Source organism: Ornithodoros turicata, chromosome 2 (assembly GCF_037126465.1).
Source record: "Ornithodoros turicata isolate Travis chromosome 2, ASM3712646v1, whole genome shotgun sequence".
Lineage (NCBI taxonomy): Eukaryota > Metazoa > Arthropoda > Arachnida > Ixodida > Argasidae > Ornithodoros > Ornithodoros turicata.
In genome coordinates, this window is record NC_088202.1 from 44,853,850 (window position 1) to 44,878,768 (window position 24,919).

Consider the following 24,919-nt stretch of genomic DNA (forward strand, 5'->3'; position numbering starts at 1 on the left):
GGGCAAGGTCCTCGACTAACAACAACAAATGAAAAAAAAAAACAACAACAAAAAAAAACACACACACAGCGCGAAAAACTGGACAGACAGAGAGGACACGTACACACGGGGAGCGCTGACTAACAACAGTTGTTAGTCAGCGATCCCCCTGTGTACGTGTCCTCTGTGTCTGTGCAGTTTTTCGCGTTCTTTTTTTTTTTTTTTTTCATTCGTGATGTACCAACTTGACCACACTATTGCTTTAACAACAATTTTATTTTAAGATGATGAGTGAGGAGTTTCATCGCAGGAGGCGATACTCTACCCCATTGCTGGTGGTGATGTGAGGAATGAAATAATGAGCCCCCTCACAATAAGGATCGAAGTCTGATTGTGTTCGATTGTTTTGGCGCTTTATTGTCCAATTGTGACCTCGGCTATCTAGTATTATGCTCAATAGAAAAAGCAATTTGAAGGACACATTTGAATCATGCATGGTCGGTTACGACTATCCTATTCAAGATTGCCATCTGCATAAACATACCAACATAAACATATCACCCCTCCCCATCTGCTACATTTTCAGCATTACACAGCCTTTAGAACACACACAAAAAAATGTAAGAACGCAACTTTATTATCCAATACAGACGAGTGTCGATGCCTTGTAGCTTGACCGAAATATGAGCGGATGGGAATGGCATTGCAAAGTGGATAAAATAAATTGGATTATTCGTTGTACGACAGCAAGCTGTAATAGCCTATTAGCCATGCAAATTCAAGTCATCTATTAGTGAAGACGAAACATATTCCCCGCAATTAAGCTTGGCCGGAATTCGAACTGCACCGAGACAAGAAGGGAATCTTCTGTGCGGGATCAAGATAAGAAAAATGGCGGTGAGAGAGCCTGGCAGCATGTTAGAGCGGACACATTTTTTGCCCTTGTAACGAGATGAGATGTACCGTATTTAATTACAAACTTTTGAGAGTGGGGCCGACGGTGAATAATAAATGGCTTCACATTAACTGGAATGCAGATCCTCACTACTGCCGCCGGGGTTTTTTTTTTGTCAGAGGGTCCGTAATACACTTAATCGAAAAGGAATGCATGGACATAAAAGGCTGGTAGCGCTCCTAAAAGTATTATACTAATATATTAAGTCCGTAGTTGGGTGTGGTGATGAAAAAAAAAGAAAAAAGAACAAACAAAAAAAAAAGAAAAAAGAAAGAGACGCGGAAACGAAGAAACGACACAGTACAACTGCTGATTCTCACCTAAACGATACCAATTAGTTAATTTTTGCCTGTTTATTTTAAATTACTCTTGCTCAATAATACGCGTGTAAGTACACAACCTGAGACATATATAATGCGAGTATTTAATGTTGATTGATTGATTTATCGAAACACTAGGAATACGAGCACGTGATGTACCCGATGTTTTTTTTCAGCCTTTACAGAATTTTTATTAAAAAAGCTGAGAGCAGCATAGATGTCGTTTTCATCGTTTTGCGTTTTTTTTTTTTTGCATTCAAACTGAAAATGAAGTTGTTTTTGCAGTTGTGTTCGTCAGCAAGGCAGACCCCTCCGAAAGAGAGTATGTAACTACAAGATGACTAAATACCTGGAATTCACTAATTAACTCTTTAATTAGGGGATTTCTGCAAAAGCGAGGCAACAGAACGGGTGAAATCCATTCCATGTTATAAAAATCAAGAAAAGAGCGCGTGCTTTGAAATATCAATCGCCGAATTTCGCTATGCAATTGAGTCGAAACCGACACAGCGCGCCTGAGGACAGCATCACACTCGCCGACGGAGGAATATCTGAGCCGAAAGGCGGTTTATCTGGCGAACTGAGCGGCACCGACTCCAATCATCTCCATCGCTCCAAATCACGCAGCCATCTGACGTGAAATAAGTGCTGTACTCGCTGCGTCCCCGGTCGCTGCGGTTTCGGCTCATTTGCATATCAGAATTTTGGGGATGGATATTTTAACGCACGTACGTGTTTCAGGATTTTTTAAACGCGAAATGGCTTGCATCTAGGAGTCTCTCAATCTGCCATCTCGCTTTTGCACGAAATCCACTAACTAAAAAGTTAATGAATTTTAGGTAATTAGTCATCTTGTAGTTGCACACTTTCTTCGAGAGGATGTTCGTCTGGCCGTAGAATGCAACTGCAAAAACGACATCTATGCACGGTCATAGTTTTTTCAATAAAAATTCTGTAAAGGATAAAAGGCTAGAGGTTAAAAAGCAAATAACAAATAAACACCGTGTATAATAATTGGGAATAGATTTAGGTGCAAGGTGAGTCAGCTGAGGTGAGTAAGATAACACCGTGTATGTTCGTTGTACGAGGGATGTTAAAGGCCAACCCGGACTTTTGATTTTTCGCAAAAGTAAAATTAATTAGTTTTATTTTTCAACGTAATCTCCAGCTGCACTAATGCACTTGCCCCAGCGTTTCACGAGGGCTTGGATGCCAGCAGCGTAGAAATCCCTACCGGCGCGTAGCAGCCATGATCGGACCGCATTCTTGACCTCGTCGTCGCAGCTGAAGTGGCGGCCCTCAAGGAACGCCTTCAGTGACCCGAAGAGATGGAAATCTCTGGGGGCGAGGTCTATACTGTAAGGGGGATGTGGCAGCAACTCCCAGCCAAGTTCCTGTACGGTGCGTGTCGTGAGGTGCGCGGTATGCGGGCGTGCATTGTCCAGTAGGAGGAGGACTCCTTTGGTGATGAGGCCCGGCCGCTTTTGCTTCAGCGCCTTATGCACATCCCTGAGAACCTGACAGTAATATGCACTATTAATGGTGGCACCACTGGGTAGAAAATCAACATGAACAACGCCAGCCTTGTCCCAGAAAACCGTGGCCATGACCTTACCCGTAGACGGGGTGCTTCGGAACTTCTTGGGAGCTGGCGAGCCGGATGCTTCCACTGTTTTGATGCGCGTTTAGACTCAGGAGTGAATAGGTCCACCCACGTTTCATCGCACGTGATGATGCGATCAAGGAACGGTACCTTAGCTCTTGGGAGATTTCCAGTCTTCTGTGCCGGTCAAACACAGAGAGCTGCCTCGGGACCCAACGGGCACTAACTTTCCGAAACTGGAGGTATTCATGAATGATAGTGTTCAACGTTCCCACAGAAAGGTCAGTCTTTCGAGCCTGTTCGAGACATGTTATCCGTCGGTCCTTGAGGATCAGGTGCTCCACAAGTTGGTTGTTCTCAGGAACTCTGACACTGGGCCCTGAGCCGCCCCGGCCGGGATCGTGCTGCATTGATGTACGGCCGTCTCGGAACCATTTGCATCACTCAAACGCTTTGCTGCGGCTAAGTGTATCGTGGTCATACTGAGCCTGAAGTCTTCTGTGAATTTCATATGACTTTACGCCTTCATTCACGAGAAACTTCATGACAATTCGCTGTTCGATGTGCGCGCTCACCTCGTTGTCGGCCATCTTGTCCTGCACGTGTCTTCTATTTTGCACAAACTTTGGACCACCACGTGGTGAACGCGGAGGCCTGTCGCGTGTGAAAATGACGAAAAAGAAGTAGCGCGACCCGTTTGTACACTCACGAGACAGAAAGTCCCGGTTCAACTTGAACACCTCTCGTATATACGCTGCTTTCACTGTCGGTCATATTTTACAATAAAAACAGACTGAATACAGCCCTTGAGAGATTCAGATCCATCACGTTTTCATGAAACTGATGTGTCATTTTCATATGCATCATTCATCTTCTAGAAAGAACGGCGTGGTCTTCACAAGTGGCGACAGCTTCGACGGTATAGCGTGGCATTCTTCACATGTTCGGATCCTCTGTTGCATCTTAATGGCAGCCGATGGTGACGATACACGTCTGTTTCTTGTAGACGCTACCCGACCTCATTCATTCCTGCAGTCCATCGAGCCCTCACTGGAGTTTGTCATCGGCTGCCGCTGTACCCGCGAAGAAAAGTCCCTTCAACTGTTCTACATCGTCTTCGGCTGAACGGCGCTCTAACCCCTTCACTCTTGTTCAAAATGGGCCGCGTCCCATCTCTCACTTGCCCTTGCTGCGCCGTAGAAGACCTCATCCGTAGGGTTCTTCGTTTTCGGGTTAAACCCGATTTTTCACGATAGTTCCTCCCCGAACAGATTTTCAAGAATTCGGGTAAAACCCGATATCTACCCGAAATCCTTGCGATCCTTCAACTTGTCGTTCCCTGTAAACCGTCGGAAAAGTGAACCACGATATCAGCAAAAAGAGATTTGTGAGAACCGATTTGTCCTCCTTTTATGATTCCCTCCTGCAGGAGTCAAAGACGGGCTTTTGTGGAGCTAGGGCAAGTGTTTGAATACCGCGGTCAGTCACTGCTCCAGTTCCGAGCGGAAATATAAAGATTCTTGTTTGTCGTCCCCGTGTCACAGCAGTGGCTTGATTCATATGCCTTTCGTTTCACCCGAAAATTTCCCGGTGACATATCAAACAGAGGTCATAGCGCCCGATTCCCCCCCCCCCCCCCCCCTCCTGAATTTGAAAAATTATAAAACCCGAAAAAGAAAGAACCCTACTGACATCCCCCATCAGCTCCTCCACTGTCGGCGTCACCTTCATCATCGAGCCGTGCTCTGGCAACGATTCTGAGAGCTTGGATGCACGGACGTATCCCCCGCAACACTCCTTGGCTCCGTGCTGCGAGCTATAGCCAGTGGAGTGTCACAAAGGCGGTGCTCCGCTTTCTGCGTGATTAGGGCCTTTAGAGATGTTTTTTGAAAGCCGCATACACTCACTGAGTCGCGATTCTTGACGGTTACGAGATACAGCTGTGAATGATCAAGTAACTAATGAAGTACCCGCTGTTTTCATTACTTAGTTATTTTTATCGAGTGCAGAAGACATCAGTCCTAACGCAAGACATTGCGGGCCGCACTAACTCGTCTGGACAACAGAGCTTTCTCCATAGAGAAGGTCTTGGGGACGTGGGACGCCAACCAGAGAGACGCCGCATTCAAGGCTCTCGTAGGCTTCATCTCAAGTTGTTCTCTTGATGCTCAGTACTAATTGATCTGTACGTGACGCCCTGGGTCCTGTGTGCCGCGATCCTCTGACGGTCATGTGCCTGTGAACAGTGCGCCGTACAGCCGAGCCTAGTCATCTCGCTTTCCTTGTTGTTTTTCGTAGCTTTTTCTCGGAATAGAAGAACTTGTTAGATGACAAGTTCAACCTCTCCGTATTATTTTTACTTCGTCCAACTCCAACTCATTACTTAGTTGTATCAGTAAGCAATTTGTATTACATGTAAGTATATGTATTAATTTGGAAGGGGAAAAAATTAGCCGGAGCTCTTTGGCTGCACGTATAGCATATGTTTAAGTGCTCTAGTGTCGCCACGCCAGTACTGGACAGCTGTTTCGGCCTTATTGGGCCATCGTCAGCAGTACGATACAGATAATTAGAAAACCAATATTTTCCTTTGAGTAATTCGGTACTCTTCCACGGAAGTACGGTCCAGCAACACTGGGCTACACCTCCCCGGTATTCTTCACGTGCGCCTTTCTGTAGGTTTTGTTCTACCAGTGGAGACTGTACTTTACAACGAAATCAAGGAAGGCAGATGACTCGTCATCCATGTCGCTATAAGAAGTTACCAGACGCGTGCCCGAAACTCAGCCCACGGCCCGCGCGAGACTACCTGTGACGTCCCACAGGGCACAGGAGGCTGGGGAGGGAGCTTTCAGGAGTTTCGGTTTCGATATAAGCTTCCCAGCTCTCAACTAACGAAGTTCCCTACCGCCAAACCAACTTTGTTTCTCATTTCTGAAGAATGTACCGAACTTGTACCGAATTGTCCCGGAGTCTCCCCTTAAGCAGAAAAACGGGGTCCGAGGCTCACAACTTTGCCGCAACACGGCGTGCTGTGACTTTGCAAAACAACGCGCAATCCTATTATTTGAATCAGTTTGTGCGCGTTTGACATCTGGAATGCGCATTTGTATTCACATACATAAACATGTATATGCATAACTCGTCGGCTCTAAGCTAACAGCATGGGTAAACAGTTTGGACGGCAGCTAATTAAGTTTTGCTCTAATTGTCATTGTCACATCTGGCTGTAAGCTCTACACCTATCAGGGATGGGCTTCGCGCTCCACTTAATGCCAAAGGATCGCAACTAGCCGGCGTCACACCAGCTCCGGTGGCGCAGCGGTAACGCGTGCGCTTGGAGACTGGGAGGTCCGCGGTTCGAATCCGCGGGCCGGCTGTGCCGTCTGGGGTTTTTCCTGGGTTTCCCTCAGATGTGTAATAGGCGTATGCCGGCACAGTTCCCCTGAAGTCGGCCCATGGACGCAGCTATCCTCCCCCCGAGCGGATTCCGCTCGGTCTTCCACTTCACCCTTTCCTCTCCTCCTCTCCACCACCTGTCCCTTCCCGAGAAACATGCCGCCTAATCAGGCAGGCAGACCTCTCGGGTTCCTCCTAACGACACTCCTCCTCCTCCTCCTCCTCCTCCGGCGTCACTACTTCAATGCGTGTATTGGACATTAAGCAACACTATTTGGCCTTGGTCGGTCTTGTGCCATAAAGCACCAAAACATCGGACATTAAGCAAAGCCGATCTGTCATTACATCTTATCCACCAAGTGAGTGTGGACCTAGCACAAAGTACCAGACCAGCGCGAGTTTATAGTTATTGCTTCGCAGCCATAATGAGCCGCTTTGTTGAGTAACTGCAGTTCACGTTGCAAGATGAGATGATGATGATGGTGATGATGATGATAGAGAGAGAGAGAGGGAGAAATGCTTTATTGATTTTGCGTTTGCTTTCTGAATCTCAGCCGTTCCATCCAATATAACGCTGTAGAGCATTCTACGGATTCGCTACTGACGAATAACAATCTCGTAGTACATGCACATGTCATTTTTGTGTGGGCACATAAAATAATTTTCCGAGTTGAGTTGAGTTGATAAGAAAAAAATGGAGAAATAGGCACTTATTACGACAGCCGGCTACTAGGGATCAAAAATGCCTAACTACAATAAGAACAATAATACAATAATTTTCAGAAATTATATTGAAGCGAAAGCCTCTGATTGCAAGCGAATTTCCCCATTCATCGTCATTAATTGATCTTCTGTTGTTGTTGATTGGAAGCCACTAATATACCGTACAGAGACTGTTCTTTCAACTGGTCTCTGTTGGAAATATCGACGGCTTGCTTCAGGCGGACTCGCTTTTGCTTCCACCTACTTTCACCGCATCGATTGATTTTCGACTTTCAGGAATGAAGGCACTCGATGCATCCATTCATCCGTACGGATCAGTGATTTTTGTCTTGCAACAGGAGTGTAGTACTTACAGTTGAGGTCCACGGTGACTGAGGCAGACACAGGGAAGGAGATGTTATTGTTCGTGGCCAGGCAAGTGAATGTGGCCATGAGGTCGTTACGGCCCAGAGAAGGAACCTCCAGCTCGTTCCTCGAAATCCCCTGAGCGGTTACGTTGTACTGGTCGTCCAAAAGGAACGACTCACGCCACCACGTCACCACTGGCGGGGGACTGCCTGAAAACAACCCAAAATAAAAAAGTCATAAAACAAAAGAAAAGTACAGATAGATCCAGTCTTTTTTTTTTTTTTTTCGTAGAGCTTTCGTCTTCCCAATCGTTTGTGAGGCTCCATTCCGCTAGAGCTGCAAGAAACGAGCACGCAACGAGACGACGTGTGCACCAGCCGGAGATGGTGCGTGCGTCGTCTCGTTGTGTTCCCGTTTCCTGCAGCTTTTGCAGAATGGATTCTTACCGACTACCCCACATGTTAACTTCAATTCAGTTTTGTGAGGCTGACAGAAGGAATTTCGTGTAACGTTTCTGTTTGACGCGGTGGCAAATTAAAATACGATTAATTTAGACTAATTTTAATTATGCTAGGTGGTTATTTCGGGTGTTTCACGAAGGTCCCTCGGTTGAATAATTCGTAAACAGGTTGTGCTATCGAAAATCTTTCTTTTTAGACATCCTCCCTGAAACATCGGCAAAGAACTTGGGTAGTGAGCGGCTCATCTGCCGCACGCTCAGTAATTAAATAAAACTCATAAAATGGTTTGGGAACCTCTGTTTTACTGGTCAGAACCTTGAGCGAAGAATATTCCTGGGAAAAACAACACGCGTCGACACTTAGTTATTTTTCGAATCATTCCCTTCCACCTTTCGGGGTCTTCAGTTGCCGGTGTCGAGTTGAGGGTTACAAAAACAAAATAGTCATTGTCATTTGTCACGGGTAAGTTACTCCGAAAAGTAACTGAATTATAGTTAGCCTGCAAAAATACGAACTTAGTTACAGGTACTGTGCTTGAAAAGTAATTAGTTACATCTACATTGCTACGTTCCCGCGTTAAAGTTACTTGTTTACTACCTTCAAGAAAAAAAAAAGAAAACGACTTTTGCTTTAGCACTTGCTTTGTCCAACCATTGTTACACCATTATACGGTGTGATGAACAGATTTCCCATGGGGGGAGGGTATCTCTAATGCTGATGCTGATTTGAACTCCTCGACCATAGACCATTCAGCTTGTCCAAAGTACTTGGCCCATGGAGCTCTCCTGAACATCAGTGCCGGGCTCTTCGCTCCCTTTTTGTTTTCATGCAGGCCACTGGACTCCTTGAGGAGCTCTAAACAGAACTCCGACCTGTCGTTGCTTCATTCTCACCATAATTCATCCTCTCATATTAACCACTGTGAAATGGGGTAGTGTCCTGTGGCTACCACGGGGAAACATCCCATGTCATCATCACTTCTTCATTTATCGTTGTTGTTGTTGTTGCTAATGCTGATAAAAAAGAAAAAAAAAAGAGAAAACGGAAAGGATTTCCAATGTGCCCTAACAGCAAGGTGGGAGTTACCCGAGGTCATCCCGGCGGCATATGAGATGACAAAATTCGTTGAATTCCTGTTTTGGGGAAAAGCGGCCGACTATTTCAAGTTTCGACAAACGACACTAGAGAACTGACGCGCGGAAAAATTGCAGTACCTAAATAACTTAGTCGCAGTTTCATATTACTGTTACTTTAGCCAAAAGCTGCTTCTTGTTTCATCGACAAGTTAACTTCGACGCAAAAGTAGCTGCAGTTACTGCAAGAAACAGCTGCACTCTGAGAAATAAAGGAGTGAAATGGGAAGCACTTGCAGCTTCTAGTCCCCTATAGGGTGCAATTACTCCCCACTTTAGTCCCCTAACCCCGAAATTTACTCTCCAGGACTGCAAATAGTCACTAAACTTCGCAAATGGTCTCCTGAATGCAACCGTCTACGTCAATATGCGCTCTTGATGAACTGGATGGGGGGGGGGGGGGGGGGATATGTGTAATGCTGATAGGAAAAAAAAGGAAGGGAGAGGTTAGCCATGATGTAGGAATAAGGCTATACAACTTAGCTAACTAAGCAATTTTCTACACAGAGGAAAAAATAGTTACAGGTTCTTTCTGGCGAAATTGTGCCCCGATGTCGCGACACTTTATATCACTCGGCATATCGCGGTTGACAGTTTAATTCAAAGTATTTTCGATCATGCACATGAGAGAGAGAGAGAAATACATGATCACGATGACATGGGGATGACTTCCGCTCATTGAGCAGAATGCTACCCCGTTGCTATTGGGGAAAAATGAGAGGATGGTGATGAGGATGATGCTGACGACGCTGACATGCACATGAATCGTGTACCGAGGATCCTTAGAATAGAGCGTGAAATGCAGACCCTACATTCATTTACTCATTCATTCATTTACTCATCATTTACTCATTCATTTACTCCCGTGCATTCATTTCCTAAAGGGACTAAATTTGTGGCAATGCATTCAGCCCCCAAAAGTACCCATTTTTTCCTCAGAATGTGGTTACTACTCAAACCTGATTGTCGCGTCATGGGGTTGTTTCCGAATAGTGATGCTAGTTGTATTCGTTTTCTAATATCTTTTACTGCGGGGCATAGGGCAGTTATATGAGCCACGAATACCGGTCGGCAACCGGCAGTGAGAAACAAAAAATTTAAACAGTATCCGAAATTACAGCTAAACGAGCGACTCTGCAATAAAGTAATTAACTGTAATTATAGCTACTGAAGCAGGTAAATAGCTATAATTGAAAGAGGGACAGGACGAGTACATTAATTAGTTACTCCTTACTTTCTCCGTAACAAAGTTACTACCCAAGACTGGTTCAAATCTGATCACACAAGAAGAAGATCCTTGAAAGATAACACACGACAAAAGAAAAAAAAATGCTGATGGGATATTTATCTCACAGCCACACACACACACACACAAAAAGCACGCAATCTTTGCGTAAATTAGTTGTTTTTATTGCAATACGGGACTAAAGGGAAATGGAGCAAATTCCGCACGGAATTACGTACTATCTCAAACGAGGTCCGCGTCGATTCCAAGTGGCGATAGGCGTTGAGTCTGAACTGCGTTAATTTATAAGGCTACAGACGAGGCGGCGAAAAGAAATCACCGGTAATCGCGAAAGAATCCCATTCCTTTTCGCATTTGGCCTTTTCTTCAGCGCCCAGAAGGGGAGGAGTGGTCTGACATTAGGGATGCAAAAAGTGCGCACATATAAGAACCGATACATAATCGCCCTCTTAAATACGCGTTCGCTGAGGTCATTAAGCTATTCGGGGAAGTCTAAGACTGGTCTTTAATACAGAAAAAAGAAGGTGCGAAAAAAAAAAAAACATACGTAGAGCGAAATGTGGGGAAAAAGAAAGAAGCGGACTCGCCAGATGACGTTTGTTCCGCGTCTCAAACGGCGATAAGGGCAAAGGGAGGAATGTAGAATGAGGGCAAATGTGACAGTGATTCTGAACAGGAGTGGTCAAAAGCCAGGGTTAAGGAGAGGGCCCTTCCGTAGCCAGACAAAGAGCGGGATAAAAATGTAGGAAAAGATCACAGAGAGGGAATTGGGACCGGAATTTTTCCTTCGTGCAGTTTTTTGCAGAATTGGTTGAATTGAAAGCGTACTTTCGCCGAACTTTTTGCATAAATGCAAAGAATGTTTGGTATCTGGCCTCGAGTTCGTCATTGCTAGAAAGCATAAAATGTGTCAGAATTTCGTGAAGTAGTGCATCTTGGAGTAGCAGAGTGGCAAATGAAACGACAGACCATGTTCAGAGCAGTGTTAGTTGTGTGTTCCCATGGAGATTTCTCAGACTATCAACGCTTCAGTCGTATGCGCGCTGACCTGCACCACCTACTTATGGACTGCCCTGTTTGCCAGTGGGAACGAGATCTTGCAGCACGGAATGCATCCAACAGACCACCGCCCCTTTACCATAGCCAAGGTGCTGTGCCCCTGGTCCAGTAGCGTTCATATGCACCGAGGTCTCCGTCATTTTTAGGATGTCTGCTTTGATCACTTGAATCATCACCTCCATCATCATCTCTCACATCTACAAATGGCACTGGCGCAGCGCCAGCCTGCTGGCCGACATCATCGTCCCCATCAGCCCCCCTATCATCAACCCCATATCATCGTCTCTTTATGTCTGTGTGTGTGTGTCGTATGCACATTTGCAGAATGCTGCGCAATATTCTTCACCGAACGTCTTACATGTCGTAATAGCGAGATTTAATGTAGGTCTGTGAAAGAGTTGCGTGCGAGACGAGTGCGTGGGCCGAACGGGATGATCACGAGCAACTACGATGCCACAGAAATGGGGGTACACAAGATGTGCCTCAAATAACTATATGGTACATTTACATGCTATTGCCACGCGGGATCCGTGATCCGATTTATCTCGCACTACACACACTGCACACGCCTTGTGTATTGGCCACACACACATTCGAACCGCTCGTGCAACACACTTAAATGAATCGGATAAAGAACCCTTTCGTTTCGTACACTGACTAAAGTCTACAGACATTCGGATAGAATGTCCCTCATGTAGTGGCTCAGAACGAGCGATAAACCGCACCATCATCCTTAGACCTTTTCGCCCACATAATTCGATCTCGTCTTAGAGAACACACCACATCCTGTACATAAAACGTACGTGTCAGTCAGCAGCAAGAGCCATGCGGGGCTGTAAAGCGTACGAAGAACACCACCTCAGTGGGAGAAGCTGCTCGTAAGTGCACGCTAAGGCCTCCGACTGCATCACGTTCCTGCGGCGCAACAAAAGACAAAGAAACCCTTCTCTTCCTTACCTCCTTCAACTTGGCAGACCAGAAGCAAACGGTCCCCTTCGTTGTATGGCCCGATGATGCTTTTGCTGGGCAGGATCTCTCCATTCTGGTCCGTGATGATGGGTTCGTTTGGAGGTACTAGAATAAAGCAATGGGGGTAATGCTCCATTTCTGTACGTGTGTTTTACCATGATAGCTTTTCAGATACAAGCTCGAGAATTTGGCGACGGAACAGTGTATCAAATCGATAGGTTTATGGACCGTGCAGGTCTGTCCGTATAGCTTCATAGGACCACGTGAGCAAACGTTGATAAGGTCACATGGTCTCACGCACGGTTCACGCGTTCTCCACAATGCTGAAAGATGCGTGCTGCATCTTTTTAGATGGTTTCATCATCACTATCTCCGAGTTAGTGCGTGTTAACCTGTTTAAAAAAATATTCTTCTTTCTTTTTTTTTCCCCAAATTGCCCCTCAATGCTCCAGAGCGACGAGAGAAGGTTTAAGTCGACTGTTCGAGAAAGAGAGTGGGTAAGATAACATGGCTGGTTGCTTTTCTCCATGTTTTCTTCGCACTAGAAGAAAAACCTTCGGACATTTTTCAAGTTTGTTTCGGATTTTCCTCATGCAAGTATCCCAATCTTCTTTTCAAAGGACAAAGAAAGAGTAGGCGCAACGTTTCTTGCTGCTCCTTAGCCAGACAAGTACAAATGAAAATTTTCGCTCAATTGCATCCTTTATTACGGTCATAAAAACAAAATAAGATTGTGTCGAAGTGGCGAGAAGGATGCATTCGATGTTCACAGAAAAATGTACCCTCGATCCTTTGCCAAATTCTTGTACTCTGGTCTGAAACAGCTAGGCAGCAGCACTGGGTTGCAGAAAGAGTCTAGTGACATGTTTGAACATAGTACTTTCGGGACATCCTATGTGCACTGCACGCTTAGAACTTAAAAGAAAGAAACTGGATCGTTGCAAAAATAGCGTAGAGCTATCTCTATCATTGTACGCAAATGAAATGATACAATGGTAAATGAAATAATAGCTGGCACATTCCATGGCAGATGAACCATTTGGGTCTCTCATGTACAGGGTCTACAAATATGAGTGGCTGTGGAGATCTCAGATAAACAATTTTTTTCTCTCTCCAAGGTTTAGAAGGGCATTAATAGGTAAGGTGAAGTGAGAAAACGGTACTTCCACATTTTTCCTATTTACCCGCGCGTGCTCTATCCGATGAAATACCTGACACAATTTTATGTACATAATTAAAAAATTCCGGGTAGCTGTGCAACCTTTCGTACTCGCAGCTGAAATACAGCGACAGCTGTCCCGCTACGCATTTCTGGTAAAATTTTAACACGATTTTTTCGCTATGTTTGAGAGTTATGAAAATAGAATACGTTAATATTTCGAAATTACCTCTTACTAATGCACTGCAACTTGCATCCTGTCCAGATATTTTCTAATCTTTACAACCTACTCTGAACGAGTTCGTAGTGCAAGCACACAAGACAAGAATCTTCACTAAGAACTTTCCTTGGCGGAGCCATCCTGTCGAAAGGCCTGCCTTCTTGCGCATTCCACTTCCGCCACGAGTATCACCACACCTCACGTGATACCCAACGTCGTATTCAGCCACTTTCTCAGCGCCTTCTTCCGTTGCTCACCGCGCCGCGATATTCGGGACCACGGCGCACGCACGCATATATACAGCTGTCGCCGTAAAGCGTAGTACTAGGCCATGTATACCTCACGCAAAGCGCATCCGTTCCTCTCCCTGAATCCCTAATGGTGCGTACAAGGGGCTCTCTTCGCCATTTCCTTCACAACTCATGGACAAAGTAAACACGATGCATTACTGAATAGCGTGTTTTAGGCATGTCCAGAAATCGTTTTGCGTCTCAGCCCCAAGTTCTTTTTGCGTTAGCAACGAACGAACATTTTGAATTTTCGCAATTCTGGATGCCGTTTTTCGGAATCTGGAGAGTTGCAACAAAACTAGTCCACAATATGTTATTCGACAGAACACAGATTCCACTATATGATATTAAAAAGCAAAGGAAAGAAAGTGGGAGCTGCTTCAGCTTCGACTACAGAGAAAATATTACTTTATTTAGTTTTTGTTGGACCACTGTTGTCACTTTAGGGACACGTTGGAGTCCGTATTCTAGGCACGTTCTCAGCCGAACCACAGCGCCAGGAAGAAGCTCCCGGTGTTATCATCTTGCCCTGACTCCTGTTCGGTGCTTGTTTCTCCTTTTATCCATCTTTGTGTGTGTTGTGTTTCTCTTTGTAGAATTTCTGTTTACGCTGCGAATAGACACATGCTCTAAGAGACGCTCTGGTAAAAGAAAGAGATAAAAAAAAAGAAAAAAGGAACACATCGCCACAGTGACATTGGAAGTCACATACCATACCATAACATTACGAAGTGTAGGCAACTTACGAAATAATTATTGTGTAGTACGCTATTTCGACCCAAGGAACCTCTTGGCTACTAATTTTCCTCACAGTGGTGACTTGCATGAACACAGTATCACTGACCAGTTATTTAAACGCAATGTTTCCCCGTGACTGCTGTTCGTAACAGCTCAAAGAATGAGCGAGCACACGAGTGAATACATACATGCTGTGAAACAGGAGTGGATTGAATTGGATTGGATTGGATTTGTAAAGTAAGGAAAAAATAGATGGAGATGAAAGCAAACAGTGGAAACACATATCTTCGTTTCAAGTATGGGGAACTGTTTAAAGCTCGCTATGTTGCCTCTATAGCGACTTCTGGGCAGCCAAGTTCGACCATCGAGGTTCCAGAGACCTGTATGCTTGGGCGAGGGAGAGCCTTACAATTCAAGCTTTATGGGTTCGAAAGGAGCATATGAAACTCAACAGAAAAGTTAGGCATGACAGACAGAAGTATTGCGTTGCGTTTCTTTGCATAGCGAGATTTCATCATTTCAAACCGTTATCTGAATAAATAAGAAAATGGAGAAAGCAAGTGAAAAAACATTCTCTCACGAGAATAATCTTCCAGACATTGAGCACATTTGCGCCGCACTCCTCCCGAAGCCGTTATTTTTGCATCGCTCTAATGTGTTCTGTATAAGTAAAGTAGAACTTCTTCCGGCAGTTGTCTCCTATTCGCAATATAAAGAGAATCTCCACCGAGGAAAGCGCACAACAGACTCGAATGAACAAATAGAGAGAGAGAGAAAAAAAAAACTGAATTAAGGAGTCGGGGGAAGATGACGACACCCAGATCTTCTTCGGGGCGCAGTGGACCAGTGCCGAACGTGTCTTCCATATCGTCTTCAACGTGCCAACACTGAACCAGAAGAAAAAAAAAAAAAAAAAACATTTTCTCGCGTCTACCGAATACAGTAGTTTCCAGTTTTTATTTTTTATTTTTCTTAGTTTAGCATTACGCTGCGGAGTCCCGGTTGTATGAACTAGTGTCGTCGTCACGTATCTGCTGCTGTTGTCTGTTTTATGGAATGAGGTTTTACAGCTATTTCTATTTGGACCGCAACATTCCGAAAATTAGGGCCGAAAATTTTCATTTTCAAATGTTACTAGCGCGAAAAGTATTTCCAGCAGCGACGCACAACGTTTTGTCAACATGCCTAAACATGCCATTCAAGAGGCGATTTCATGCGTACGACGATGCGTACGCGCCGTTACATCCGTCGATGGATGTAACGGCACGTTGGATGTAATGGCTCGTTGGATGTAGTGACCCGTTGTCTGTTTGATTCACCTGTAAATTGTAATTAAAAGACATAAAAAAAGCAAAAAGAAGTCTCAAATCCGTCTTTTGCCCGCACTATTAGAGGACGAGGGAGAGACGCGTAAGTTATACATAGGATATACGTAGTAGGGCATGTTCTAATGATTTCAAAATGTTGTTACGTCGTTTATCAGATAAACCACGATCGAATAAATAGCGAAAATGTCAGGCACATTTTCCTAACTTCAAGCTACCTATTAAGTCTTTCCAAAACCCGAAAAAAAAAATTTCTCTAATCTTAAACCTCCTCAACTACCTATTCGTTGAGGTCCTCTGCACAGTCACATTTTTTCGACATGTCAGAATTGGACAAGCGGCGCGATTGGATCTTCTGCCATGGAATAACCCTGCTGTCTTTTTCATGCATTATTACGTTTCAGTGAATACACGAAATAAAGAAAACCACGATGCGCTTGAGAATGCGCTGCTTAACATGCTTAGTGTCCTGGAACACGGGTTAAGCTTATTTCATGGGAAGTTCCGAAGTGCTTGTACGAAGTATACTGTAGTGCTCTGGTACAGGCCCCTTGATGCGGTACTTGCTCAATGTTTATCCTTACTAGCATCGTTAGTTCGTATGCGACGATACTTATTACCACTATGAGTAAGCATACTTCCCATGGAATGCACTTATGAAGCTTAACGCCATCAAACTTACGGATGACCTTGAGAACGACTTCGTAGTTTCGCGTCCGCGCCTTCCTGAAGTCGACGCGACACCGGTATAAGCCCTCGTCCTCCTGGAGCACTGGGAAGAGCTCGAGTAAGGCGGGGGACGCGGCCGTGTCGACCCGGAGATAGGCCCTGTGTCCCAGCCAGTCTGCGGGCGCGTGGTGCGCTAGGGCCAGGCGGCTTCGCCTCGCGTCGCATGAGTAGATCGGAGTCGTCGAGTCGTCCTTGTACCACAGCACCAGGGACACCTCGTCGTCCGTCGTGTTTGGCGTCATATCGCATGGCAGGCCTACCTTTTCTCCCAACACACCGACTACGTGCACACGTGGCTCCTCTGCAAAAGAGTGTGGGAAAAATGTATGTATCATCACTGTGCACACCTTTCGATTACTACAATATAGTGATCAAATAAATAAATATTCAGTGCCTCGTTGGTTGTCGAAAAATGAACAGGCTACAGCTGCGTTCGTTTGGTACGATTGTCATTTGCATGCGATGTGCACTGTTGCATCTCCTATGTAAACGTGAGGTCCCCGAGTTGTTACTTTTCTTTCTGGGGCTTTTCCGCTTCTGTGTGCTTTTATAAGAAATATTCTAGAAGTATATCTAACATGCGCGCAATGTGAAGGCGTCGCTGCTCTGATGGCGCGCGTATAACTCTTATGGGGGAGCAGATTTAGAGGTAAGGTGAGTCAGTCTATGATGCATGTGGCGACATGCTGCACGTGCCGCATGGTAGGACTGCGGGTAACTTCGACCACCTGAGTATGGGGTCACTCTACTGGGGTTATAGACATAGCTCTGAATAATACGTGTATACACTCTGGAGCGGTATGCCACAGCTGTGTCAATATTGGCCAAGGGTGCGCGTGTTTTCCTCGGGGACATTGTGTGCGAGCAGCACAACACGGTATGTAGATTTTCATCGACCGTCGATGAGTGTATCAAGTGAAAAAGAAGGAACACTGTCAGTCGTCCACCTGCAGAAAACGATCGAAAACAGTATCGGGTGATGTAAACCACTTTACAGATATTATTGGTGGACAGTTATGAAATGTGAACGTGAACAACTTTCATTCCAAAATGGCGTTATGACCCGAATGAAACGCCGTACGCTTCTTTATGCTCTAGGCTGTGAGCTTGGCAGCTCATCTGTCAAGTCAAAGAACTTTCAGTGCTGGAACGCTTCTTTTCAACGGCTCCTTACTTGTCAGAGTTATGTGCTCATACCGACATGAGAAGGATTCCTTTCCGCGCCTGTCGACAGATGAAGCATCACACTTTCTTCTTAGACGGGGAAGATATCACCGTGAGCATGCTGTACCACTGACGCACGGGCTGTCTAAAGGCATTTTGAGAGTAAGACGCCTATGCGAACGCCGTTTGTGTCCACTGACACACACAAAGGGACAATTTCCTTTTGGGTACCGGCGCTTTTCACTAGAAGCGACCGGTCATCTCTTTTTTGCTACTGAAAAGAAATACATTGGAACGCAGTGCCAGCCCATTATTTGCATCTCAAGAATATGCGAAACTAAAACCTATTGGTGTATATATTTTGTAACGTTTTATAACAGTTTCGTACAAGCTAATTAGAGCATTATCGTCCCTAATCCGAGTGATGTTTAATTCAGTACGCTCGCACGAAGGTCGTCTGTACCCACAGTGTTTTCAACATTGGAAAAGGGGTGGTGGTGTATGTTTATTAAGAAAATGAAAAGAAGGGAAAGGTATGAATGCGCTACGGCGGCTTGCTATTCCCAGCAAAGAAGGAAAACAAACAAACAAAGAAAAGAACCAAACACGGAACTGGTCACAGTCCAACATGGCTCCTGAGTCCTCTTGTACCAGTTCTAAACTTCTCTATGAGATTCACCCGCTGCACTATTTGGATAAAATGCGCACGTATTTATCGATTTAAGATTTACTGCTGCAAAATATATTGTATTGTTCTGTCACTTCTTGCCAGCTTTCTGAACGGCAAGCTTCACATTTCAGGCAACGTCCGCTGAGGGGAAGAGTAAAAGGAGACTCGAAGTGCCGTATGTATGCGGCGCAAACTCTTTTCAATAAGGAGACCTGCAGAGCTGTAAAGGACCCCTACTTGGAAGGAGTTTTATCCTGACTGTGTGTCAGGGGAATTAGATGAACACAAATGACGCTACACGACAAAGAAGTCCCGCCTGTAAATCATACTTCACCACTGCATGAGAGATTATCAGGAGAAGTGAGCTTTACAGGAGGAAAATGTTTCACTCACACTTTGAGTAACCCAAAATGCCCGGTGTGTAACCGGTATAAGTGCGCATTGGCGCTGGCACGCGCTGTTTTTTTTCGGATGGGGCGCTGCTGGTGACGTTGCATTCGGTTGTTTCGTGCTGATGAGCAAGGAGGTGTTTCCTAGAAGGCCGTGCAGGGACCACAAGTAACGCAATGATGACGGCTGGTGTTCTGTATTATCCGCGGGAAATAAATAGCCTTTCGCATGACTTTACGGCAAGGATTTGATTTTCATCGCACCAGGAAGGCGTTCAGCTGCAGCGAATACGCTTTCTGATGGGAATTCTCTTCGCTCCTTATCAGCTGTGTACAGGAAGGACGTTAGGTAAGCGAAGAAGAAAACGAGGGAGAACGAAAGAACATGCTTTTATCATCCTCACAAATACGTAAATCCAGTAAACTGCCCATAGCCGCAAGCACGTGGACGTGTACTGAAAGTACAAGAAAGCCAGGTTTGTTCTTTGTTGTTAGGAAAGCTGGGTTGGTTTCGACATCAAAAGGAACAGAGAACAGCAAATGTTTGAATGTCCGTGGAGCATAGAAAAAGTTCTTGAATACTGTACTTCTTGCGAAAGTAACTGAAGCTCGTAGGCACGTGATACGTGTCATTAATGTTAATGTCAGAGGAGCAAAACGGTCACTTTAATCCGCGCGTGTAAAATGAAGCGCCCGTGGGCACTCCCCCGTTTTGGGGGCTCGCTTTCGACGAATTTCATACAGATTTTTCATTGATCAACATCAAATGTAGTTTAGGTAACTTAGGCTTGCGTATTACATCCCTTCCGGGCATTCTTAATAATTTCAATTAATTGCATGTGGACAGCCGTACCAGAGCGTCTACTTATTATTGCCGTCTTTTATTTATTACGCGTAAATGATAATACGTAGAGAGGCGCAACCGTCTTCCACGCTTCACAATGCCGGCATGTTTGCCGTGGCATGCGCTCCCCGTTTAGCGCATGACATCTGGAATACGGTCATTGTGGTGTGTTCGTTTATTCAAGTGGCACGACCCGTGAGTTGGAGTCGTGACGTGTGAGCGTCTTCGTCGCGTCGCGTCGCATCGAGCGCATTGGAGCGTCGCATCGAGACGAGAGTCGCTGGGAGCCGACAGCCGACTCTCGAGCACTTCCAGTGTTGAACACTCGAATTTTAGAACGGGAGTCACTGCCGGGGCGATGACGTCACGAGAGCCGCACCCGGGCATTTTCGCCCACCTAAAGGCGACTCTCTCTCTGCTCTCGAGTATTGCTCATTTGCAAAAGTTTCAGGGAGCAGCGCGCGCCCTGGGAGGACACGCAGAGAAATGCCGTGCAAAACGACAGCGACGTTGCGTACACGGTTACGAAGGCGACGACGATTATCGGAGACGATAGTAAATCGCCGTCGTTTTGCGCAGCATTTCCCGGCACGCCCTGCTCCCTGGAACTTTTTCAAATGGCATATTGTACGATGTTTAGCACAAAGGAGTGAAACTTGCCGCCTTGTCTGAGCAGGCAGACCTCACTCCTCTTCCTTATAACATCACACCACCATCACCGCAGCAATTATTGCGCAACACCAGCGGCATTGCCGAGCTGGTTAAGCCGTCCCGCTCATTGGTGGTAGCCAATGTCGCGCTGAAGACTGGGAGGTGGTGGGTTCGAATCCTACCACCGGCTGTGCAGTTTGAGGTTTTCCCGGGGCTTTCCGAAGACTTCCGAAGGCAAATGTCGGCTCAGTTCTCCCTGAAGTCTGCCCAGGACGCATACTGATCCCCCTGTCTCCCACTTCTTTCTGCTGTCCTCTCTCCATCTGTCCACATCTATACGTCGCTCCTAGCCACATTTGCTTCGCAGCGCTAACACTGTACTAAAAATATTGCGGAACAGCCGTACATAGCATACCATACATATGCCTAGCAAGTCGACTTTGCATTTGACTTGTCCGTCATCTTTCTTCCCCCTTTTTTTGAATAAATAAATAAATAAACAAACCAACAAACACCTCCTCCCCAGCAAAGTTACTTTATTCACAATCGTCCGTGTAACATGCAGGCGTGCGAAGAACAACGTTTAACGTTCAGCACGCCACCTGAACCAGTAAAACGCGTATAACATACATATCGCCTAATTGGTGTCACTGAAGGAGGGGCCGGTGTAGTCGGCTCTTCTAGCTGACTGACTTCCAGGTGAGAGGGATGCGGATAAAACGAAAACAGGAGATATTAACGAGAATGTGGTAATTGGTAAAATAGGATGGGAAACAATTTCTGAAGTGTAGAGAGAAGCCCATTTCCCCCGCGATATTCACGACTCTTGCTCTCACCAGCCGCTTCGAAGCAGTTATACAGGAGGAGTGCACCGGAAAGGTTCCCGATAACGGCTCCGAAAACACTATAAGCCCACCGTATTCATTTTAAGTGGCCGACATCAAGTTACCGATCTTTGATTCTAAAAGCTTCCATGATCGTATCTTTTCCCTAGAGTGCTTCCGATCTTGTAAAACTCATTATTAATTCTCTGTCCTGTCGCATACGTGTACAAACGATGTTCTTCTATCGGAGTAAAAGCGCACTTTACATTGCCGCATACTTCGATGTCTGTGATGTGATGCGCGCCGTTTCATGCGTATTACATCCTTCCTCCGGCTGTAGCCGCGCGCAGTAACGGAATTTCAGCAGAATGTATTACATGTAAGTGCATTGCTTTACATGATGCACGCGCAAGGCATCAAAAGGCGAACGATTTCTGCGCGGGACTCCCTAATAACGTCAGTTATTGAAAGACTCTTGCCTGCTTGCGAGAAACATGAAAACATATTTTACGAAGGGGACGCGAGCGTCGCCTGACGCGGCTTCTCCCAAGTTAAAGCGATGCGATCTCGAAGCGCAATTTCCTCTCATATAATATGTATGATGCATCGCACAAAGCGAAAGTGGAGCGTATCCTCAAAATAAGGTTTCAGGACGTTTTAAGTGAACTTAGTCTCGAGCCCAGGCCTTCCGACACGGAAATGCAATTTTCCCCCGTATCGCATCTCAATCTTCGCAACGCTTGACGTGTGATGTGCCGTGTGTCGTATAGTCGACAGGGATAGGGACGGTGGCGGAGGCTGTAATATTGGTACTACCACGTGAGGGAACTCTACACGATCTTCAGCGGCACTCACTTTATCAACACAGGCCTGCATCGATAGACGCGAGAGACTCGGGATATTGGACCGCAAAGAAATACAGTAAGCACGCTACGTGAAAAGGGCGGCATTCTGAAAGTACAGCTTGGGACAAAAGTTTACGGAACACCAGGGAGCCGCATTTCTCTATTGGAGCTACACCCTAGCAGCAAACAGGAGCGGACACACACACTGAGGGATGGATAGAAGAGCCGGTCACCCGTTTCTTATTCGATCTTTTCCTGATATCTAGCAGGGGGGCGCCTGGACGGAGAAATACGTGTTCCTTTTCCGTGTTCGGTAAACCAGTTAAGTAGACAAGTGCATCTCTGAGATAATGCGCACAATGTTATGAAACAACCATAACGAAACTACGTAAACTATAATGTCGCACGATCTCTCTGGAGTGCTGCTGACGCTATACGACTGTTTGTCTGCGCTCAGGGGAAAGGTGGATGTTTGGAGAGACCACGCGACGAAGTGTCTGTCCACTCACAAGGCAGCAATAGATTTGGGCCCACAGATGAAACCACGTGCGGCTCAACCTTGAAATGTTACTGCTTTATCTGAGAGAGGGAACAATGAGGTCGCTTCACGGACAATAGGGGAGATAGGAAAACTGGAGAGCTGCGCTGACAGCTGACCAACACCTGTGTAGCGTATAGACTACGGGCAAGTCACAGAATGTGTGTTTCTGAAATAGCAAGGCGGCAAGGAGAAATGGAAGTTGGCCAACGCATCCACAACTGCATAGAGCAAATACTCCCGATCCCGTGCGGTGTCATGGGCCCCACGGCTATTTTCTGCGCGAATGCTTTTTGTCATGGGGTTTGCTTTGGTTTGGTGTAAGGAAAAATAAAATGAAGATGGCGTTCATGAAGAGAGCCGGCTACTCCAGTTCCATTGAAGATGCAGTAAATAAAGTGATAATTAAGGAACGAAAATGAAAAGAAAACAGCAGTGACATGCCTTACGTCGTCGTCGCAGTGAAGTCACAGTCGCAGCACATGTGCTAGGTTAGCGCCTGTGAAAAAACTGCACAAACGCCTGCCGGGCTTGGAAGCATCTCGTCGACGGCCAAGGACCCAGGTCCTTAGCTGCATCGAAACGTCGGCTGTCCCAGTCAGGCTTAAGGTTGCCTGGAGACAAGCATTGAGTCCACATTGAGGCAAGTTGAGTCTCCATTGAGTCATCTTCGCGTGCATTGTGCATGGTCCATATATCGATCAGTTGAAGCGTCGATGGTAACATGTAGCTAAGTTTGATGATCAAGTGTTTATGGCAGTGAAAACTGAGTCCACCCTATTCATGTCCAACGCTTCATCTTAACCCATGCCTTTTACGACACATCAAGAAGATGCGAGGGACGAACGATTTAGCTATAAGTTGCTAGTCGTTAGCGATGGGCGCAAATGCACGGGAAAGTGGTATTAAAAAAAAACACGCACAAAAAACACGCACACACACAAAAACAAGATAAAAAAGAAACGCGTACTTGTCCTACGTAGACAGTGTTGTGGCACCGAAGGCGCATATGAGTTCTTCAAAGAACATTTGTTGCCATGCATTATTATCTACACGGTCCGCGAGGCGACTTGAATTTTTGACTAATTCGTCTCTGAATCCTCCAAGTGGTACTTGGCGTGTAGTCCTTACTCGCTTCCAGGTACAGAAGGCTGCTCTACCAAAGAGAGGGGCGTGATGTTTTCACTAGCGTCCACCGCAGTCAACCAGAGCATCACAAAATCAGACACATGCTCTTCTGCCGCCGCGTAGGTATTCTGTGCACATGTACGGTTGCAAGAACACTGGTTCAGCATTCCATTGATACACTGCAGCTGTAAATTGTGTAGCGACGAAGATGCTGTATCAGAGATGCTGTGTCAGAGCTGTTGTACATATTTTTACCAAGCCATAACGCGATTATCTGATTGACTCCCTTGTAAGCTCCTGGCAAGACATATATTTCTGTTCGCTGGTAATCAGATTCCGCCCAGTGCAGGCAAGAGGCGAGTTACCATGCGTTGCACTGATACTTTCTGTCATTGACGCATACTGGGTCACTCAGAGAATCTATATACGACAGCGATGAAGCTTTTGCGCGATGGCGACCGACGGAACACGATGACGCTGTGTAAACTCATTTTGCCTTTCGTCTTGGAAGTTCTTCATCAAAGTGCGACGTGGAATTTCCAGGAAAGGAATGCCCTGGTTGTGGAACAGATATTGCAACCAATAGTGGTGTGAAATTCGTTTTCGCAACCTTCGGAACGTTCCACTGCACTATGGTGAGCCTGAGTTGAACCAAACTGCTTGAAACCAGTTTTAACCGAATTCGAACGGCTTTGACATTTTGCGTTTTCTGGCTATAAAGTAATCGACTGTACAACGAGTTTCCACTTAGCGTTAATAGTTGTCGTTTGGGTGTTCAAGGGAAGACTTCAACTTTTTAGTCCAACCGTAGCTCTTTGGTATGGATAAAGATGATTAAAGGATCATTGGGGGACAGTGCAACGCAACAACAACAACAAATAAATTAATGATTGTTAGTTTCTGACACCCTGCCGGGTAGGCTGCAGCTGCAGCGGTCAAAGAAACCGACAGGGTAATGCCACTGGCTTGCGTGGCTGGTCCCCCCGGCCACCCCTGTGTCTGTTATCGACGATGGGTTCCGGATTCCGGGAATCCTCCGCAGACGCAGCCCTCGTTGGTTTCACACGAAAGTGAGACGAGGCACTGGTCGACTCGTAATAACGACAGTGGTGAGTACGGGACAGTGTTCCCTGAGAGCCGTGTCGTCTTTCGTTATTTACGACTCTCGTGGCATACGTGGGCAAACGTGCAACACGTGTGCCGGCCCATC

General features: G+C 45.9%; 1 protein-coding gene and 1 long non-coding RNA gene across 3 annotated transcripts in view; one reads left to right on the forward strand and one right to left on the reverse strand.

Annotated features, from left to right (window-relative positions):
- Positions 1 to 24,919, reverse strand: part of LOC135385347 (hemicentin-2-like) — a 527,311-nt gene that overhangs the window by 64,806 nt on the left and 437,586 nt on the right. Inside the window, exons 2-4 of the mRNA XM_064614626.1 lie at positions 16,610 to 16,957; positions 12,184 to 12,300; positions 7,333 to 7,536 (exon numbers count right to left, since the gene is read on the reverse strand). Coding sequence (XP_064470696.1) covers positions 7,333 to 7,536; positions 12,184 to 12,300; positions 16,610 to 16,957 — 669 coding nt within the window. The remainder of the gene's footprint in view (positions 1 to 7,332; positions 7,537 to 12,183; positions 12,301 to 16,609; positions 16,958 to 24,919) is intronic.
- Positions 1 to 24,919, forward strand: part of LOC135385349 (uncharacterized) — a 279,985-nt gene that overhangs the window by 25,475 nt on the left and 229,591 nt on the right. The gene's annotated exons all lie outside the window — the stretch shown is intronic.